This window comes from Salvelinus namaycush, chromosome 19, assembly GCF_016432855.1.
Source record: "Salvelinus namaycush isolate Seneca chromosome 19, SaNama_1.0, whole genome shotgun sequence".
Taxonomy (NCBI): domain Eukaryota; kingdom Metazoa; phylum Chordata; class Actinopteri; order Salmoniformes; family Salmonidae; genus Salvelinus; species Salvelinus namaycush.
Window position 1 is genome coordinate 29,096,794 of NC_052325.1, and position 5,458 is coordinate 29,102,251.

Below are 5,458 nucleotides of genomic sequence, written 5' to 3' on the forward strand. Positions count from 1 at the left end.
GACAGAAGGGTTTCTTCCAGTGCAGGTCAGACTAGGCTAGAGAAATATGGACATGAAGCACTGAGTCACGCCGCTGGCCAGTGATCAGTTCTGCCAGGCTTGGCCCAATGACCACAGGGCTGATTCATGAACACAATGACTGAAGATGACGACTGACCAGGGAGCAACAATAGGCAGGAGACAGCCTGGCTAGCCATAGACACAGAGACCCTACAAATACTCTACAAGAGCCCAAGACTCTACAGGAGGCCTACACACTTCACTCTAACCATGTCTTCTAGTATAACTTCACAATGACTGCGGTCTGCCTATTTAGATAAGAGCAGTCGTGGCCCGTGATTGAGGTAGAGAGCCATTCATGTCAGTGTGATTTAGAACACTCAAAGAACCCCGAAATAATAATTTCATACAGAACAAAGAATATCTTGAAGGATTAACAGAAGCGAGATGAGATTTTAATCTTATCAGAAGTAAAATATCATTAGTCTCCTGTCCTCACAGTAGAGTAGGATAAAACACTTGTCAGTCACCACAATATCAGATACACTGTCCTGCCTCCATCACTTTCATAAAATACACACACCACTGACCAGTTGGAAGTCAGTGGGTCCACACATTACCACAGATGAAACATTATCCTACTGATTACTGTACAGCATGCGCATTGTACTGATGTCTATGGTGCTGTTTGTCTCTGATACACGTAGCTGCAGTGCCACCTGGTGGTACTAAGATCTACCTACACCTCCAGAGCATAGTTCTCAAAGCTCTCACTGGCCATAACCTTGGCCAACTCAGTAACGGTGGCCTGTAATAGCAAAGGTACTGTGATTCAGTGGCTTGTTAGACACTCCAGACTACTGGGACCTAATCCTGCAGTTTCAGGTAACATAGATGCAGCTGAACTAGATCAAAAAAGGAGACCATACATGTGCTACAGCAGAAAGGGATGTTTAATTCCAGGTAGCTGGCTCCACCATGTGGTGAAGAGCAGTAACTGACAGGAGCATACTGTAGTTACAAACTTCAAAGAAAAGCCCCCCCTGATTTTTCACACTGCTTAGGTTATAAAAACAATAATCTATCAAAATCAATATTGCAAATTATAAGATTGGTCCAGATATCAAAACATAAATTATCTTTCATATAGCTATGTACAACTGTCTAGACATCATTGAAAACTTAGTCTGAAAAATATTATAACAATTAAAAAAGCAGTTGATCCATTAAAAGTTCTTCATATTTTTATGTTCCTCATCTTTCTCTTCACATTTCTCCGCCAGAGGTGTGTGTGTGTGTTAGGCCAGAGTAGACGTAGTGTTCTCCGTACAGCCACAGAAGGGGAATGTTCCACAGCATGGCTGCAGCCATGGACGCCACAGAATCTTTTCCCACGACAGCTGGTTGAGAACAGGCTCGGCCTGGGGAGAGTGTGTGTCTGGTTGTGTGTGTGAGGGGTGTGAGTGTGTGAGGGTGGCCCGGTGCTGCTCCACGGCCCTGGCAGTTTGCTGTAGAACTTCCTGGTAGCGTGGCGCAGTGTCTGGGGTCAGGGGGCGGGACTCCGAGGGGTCAGTGTGAAGGTCAAAGACGATGGGGGGGCTGTGGTGTGTCACATGACTTCCATGACAGAAACAAACTTTGGTGTCATAGCAACCGCCAGCGCCCGGTGGGGAGAAGTTAGGGGTAAAGAAGTGGACCTTATAGACTGACTCACCTGGGGAGACACACATGTAATGAGACAGATGATGGTGTGTGTTGTAGTGTATAGTAGTGTGTGTGTGTGTGTACTCACTCCCAGGTGGGTGCCAGCGAACTGCGTTGAGGTAAGCACCACAATAGTGGAACATGAACTCATGCTGCGACCGCTCGGTCCTTCCTTCTAGCACAGGCATCAGATCATAGCCATCTAACAACCTGGAATATACAGACATGAGGATAGGCAGACACACAAAACAAGTATACACACACAAAAAGCACACACATAAAAAGTACACACACACACACGTACCTGTCACTGTGTGTTGCGCTTGCCAGTTGTGTGAGTGTGGGGTAGAGGTCCATGAGACTGGTGGGTGTGTCAAACACTCTGCCTGCTGGCAGCCTGCCAGGCCACCGGAATATACCTGGCACCCTGATACCACCTTCCCAGCCACCCATCGCCTTCCCACCTGTATGAGAGGAGGAGACAATCAATGTTTTTCACATCTGTTCAATTTTTTCTGATTGCTCAAACGGCTCTATTTGATTGGTTGTTACCTTTGTAGATTCCATTCCAGCCTCCTTTCTGTCCTCGTTCATCGGCGTCTTCAATATGGCCACCGTGGTCAGAGGTGAAATACATCATAGTGTTGTTGGCCAGACCCAACCTGTCCACTGTCTCAGTCATACGACCTGACAGAAGATCAATCATTAATACATATCAGAAACATAACTCATTCTAATCCAACAGAGTGCTGTTGGCCAGACCCAACCTGTCCACTGCTTCAGTCATACAACCTGAGAGCATTTAAATCATAGTAAGATCATTAATACACATCGTAAACATAATAAACATTCTAATATATCAATGCGTTATTGGTCAGAGCTTTCACACACAAACCGCTCACCTATCATATAGTCCACCTCCTCTACGTTGTCTCCATAGAGACCATGGCGACTCTTCCCAGCAAAGCCAGGAGAGGAGAACAGAGGAGTGTGTACGTGGGCCAGAGACAGGAACAGGAGGAACGGTCTGTCAGCATTCCTATCCAACACACACAAACAAGCTTTGAACTCTCACCCAATACTGACCCCCAGCCTTTACCCTGAACGTACTAGATTGGCTATACCTATGTGGGGAAAATATCTAAAAATGTAATTATTGATTCAGTGACTGAATAACTGTTCTGACCTCTCTATGAAGCCTTGGGCCTCTCCCAGTAGTCTTTGTGATAACGTGTCTAGGTCCATGGGCTGCTCCACCACTTCCTGGTTCCTCATGATGATGCAGTTCCAGGTCATCAGGAGTTGAAAGGGCACGAACCACACACTGAACGCCAGCAGGCTCAGACAAGTCACCGCCACGATGACGGACACACTCACCTCAAGCAGACCACACACACGGACACACACCTACAGACAGGGAGAGAGGAGTTAGACACACCCACAAAACTTTCATAAAACCATGTGAATCATTATCATCAAGGCCAGTGAACTGTTTGAGGCACTCAGATAGAGATAGAGTATGTAGAACAGACATGATACTCTGTCATGTGGAATAAGGAGTCATTGGACCCTACCAGGCTGAGCAGGGCCAGGGCCCCCAGCAGTGTTAGCTGCCACAGTGTGTTCTGCAGGTCAGCTAGTACATCCTTCCCCTCCCCTGGTCTACAGTCATTGAACAGGGTGAAAGGCAGGCCGTAGAAGTAGCTGAAGCCGTGTGTGTTGGGGTGGTGGCAGTGGTCCCCTCGAAGCTCACAGTTCACACCCAGGTGCCATTTACCTACAGGTACACATCAGTGTGTTAGTGTGTGTGTGTGGGTTAGTGTGTGTGTGTGTGTGTGTCTCTCTCTTACCCACTAGTCCGGTGGTGTATCCCTGCTCCTGTAGTCTCTTAGCGAAGGTGGTCTCAGTGGGGGGTAGACCCCCAGAACCTCCCAGAAACAACAACACCTGCACACGCCCTGTACTGCCCAGACCTACACACACACACACACACACACACACACACACATTATAACAGAAAATTGACACACATTCCATTAATTCCAATAACTCCTCTAATGCTTCCAATATTGTCTTTGTACATGTGTGTGTGCGTGTTACATGTATACTTGTGTGTGCTACCTGAGCGCAGTGCGTAGCGTCCTGTGTGGAAGGCAGCTCTACTGGGTGTACAGAGAGGAGCGGCAGCTATATGCTGAGTCAACTTCACTCCCTCTGCTGCTAAACGGTCGATATTAGGAGTCCTGAGAGCGAGTGAGAGAGAGAGAGGGAGAGAGAGAGAGAAAAAATAGAGCAAGAGGGAGAGGAAGCAAGTGTTATAAACTCAAAACTGTAGTTGTTTTTGGGAAGGCTGCAGATTGCCTGGTTGCCTCTGTTACCTGATGGTGTCATTGCCGTAACAACCGATGTCCCCAATACCAAGGTCGTCTACCATCATCAGGACGAAGTTGGGCTTCCTGTCCTCCTCTGACGCTGTGACATCACTTCCTGTGGCCAGGAGCAGCAACAGGGCCAGCAAGCAGATCCTGGGGGTCAGGTTTAAAGGTCAGGAGGAAGCAGTTTTACAGAATGTTCACAGATATGTAGTATGTATATTGTAGAACAGATGTGATCATGTTAGTCAGCTAAATTAACTGTTTCTATCTGTAATGGTTCTAAACATTTCACCTCATGGAACAACAGGGGGGCAGCCTGATGGAGAGATATAGATCATACCTTAGAGACAAATGGTGCCCTAACCTTCCTACTGTATCTCAACCGGCTGTGATTGGGAGTCCCATAGGGCAGCGCACAATTGGCCCAGCGTCGTCCGAGTTTGCCCGGTATAGGCCGTCATTGTAAATAAGAAAGGGTTCTTAACTGACTTGCCTAGTTAACTAAACGTTAAATAAATACAAAAGGATCACCTATCTGTCTGGGGTGTGTGTGAAGTCACACTAACTTAACTCAGTGATCTATAGCATGAGGTATGTTCAGGAGGGTGAAACGTTATAGAACGTTAGTTTTGTCAACAACATATACAATTGTCCTCTTATCTTCCTCTGATCTACACTGGTAGCCGATCGACTGACTGATACCTCCTCATGCTTGTCTCTCCGTAGCTCCACGCAGATAAAGGCACAAAGTAGACTATGGCCTGCATAGCCTAATATAGTCTGAACAATTAGTTATTTCAGCAAAACATACACTTTTTTTGCGCAAGGAAACAGTCACGCATTAACTTCAGCGCGAGGACTTCCTTTAGAGTTTATGGGTGAACGTCTTAGTTTATGCCAGTCCAGAAGGTCAAACCATTCAGTAAAATAACCTGATAGAAACACCGGTTGAACGTTCAAAACAAAACCAAGCCATACGATTAATCGAGTTGCATCTACACACTTATAGATCAATAAAGGTTATAATCAATGCAACACATAAATTATGCTTTTCGAAATTATGCGCTCAATCCATACCATCTGCCACATCCCCATCTCTTACCTCATTCTGAAACACAATAACGCGATTGATTCAAGTTGCGAAGATGTAACTGTCCCCCATTTACCGTAGTTACAGGAGTATGTGCGATATCGTTTTACCGATTTGTTGGGATTAAATGCGCAGAAGTGAGTCTGAGGGAGGCAGCTGCTCAGTTGCTTGCAGAACTACAGAATCTAAAGCCTTGTTCACACTGGCAGTTTGAAGTGACACAATCCCATTTCTTTGCATATCCTCTTCGAATCTGTTATTTTTCTTGCAGCCTGAACATGGAATTAAA

At 46.1% G+C, this 5,458-nt stretch overlaps 1 protein-coding gene across 1 annotated transcript; it reads right to left on the minus strand.

Moving 5' to 3' along the window:
- Positions 1 to 928: 928 nt before the first annotated feature.
- arsh (arylsulfatase H) lies at positions 929 to 5,232 on the minus strand. The gene is made up of 11 exons (XM_039014087.1): positions 5,182 to 5,232; positions 4,083 to 4,229; positions 3,826 to 3,947; positions 3,555 to 3,677; positions 3,279 to 3,481; positions 2,891 to 3,111; positions 2,607 to 2,743; positions 2,257 to 2,391; positions 2,009 to 2,168; positions 1,793 to 1,914; positions 929 to 1,714 (listed from the first exon to the last, which is right to left on the minus strand). The coding sequence occupies exons 1-11, from the start codon at positions 5,184 to 5,186 to the stop codon at positions 1,299 to 1,301; spliced, it is 1,791 nt and encodes a 596-aa protein (XP_038870015.1). The 5' UTR covers positions 5,187 to 5,232; the 3' UTR covers positions 929 to 1,298.
- Between the last annotated feature and the right edge of the window lie 226 nt (positions 5,233 to 5,458).

What these genes read in the sequence shown, in the direction of transcription:
- arsh (XM_039014087.1), bottom strand. An exon ending in ACGCTACGCACTGCGCTCAG is followed by an intron (nt 3,678 to 3,825) that starts GTAGCACACACA and finishes GTGTGTGTGTAG; the next exon opens with GTCTGGGCAGTACAGGGCGT. An exon ending in GGAGGTGGACTATATGATAG is followed by an intron (nt 2,392 to 2,606) that starts GTGAGCGGTTTG and finishes ATCTTCTGTCAG; the next exon opens with GTCGTATGACTGAGACAGTG.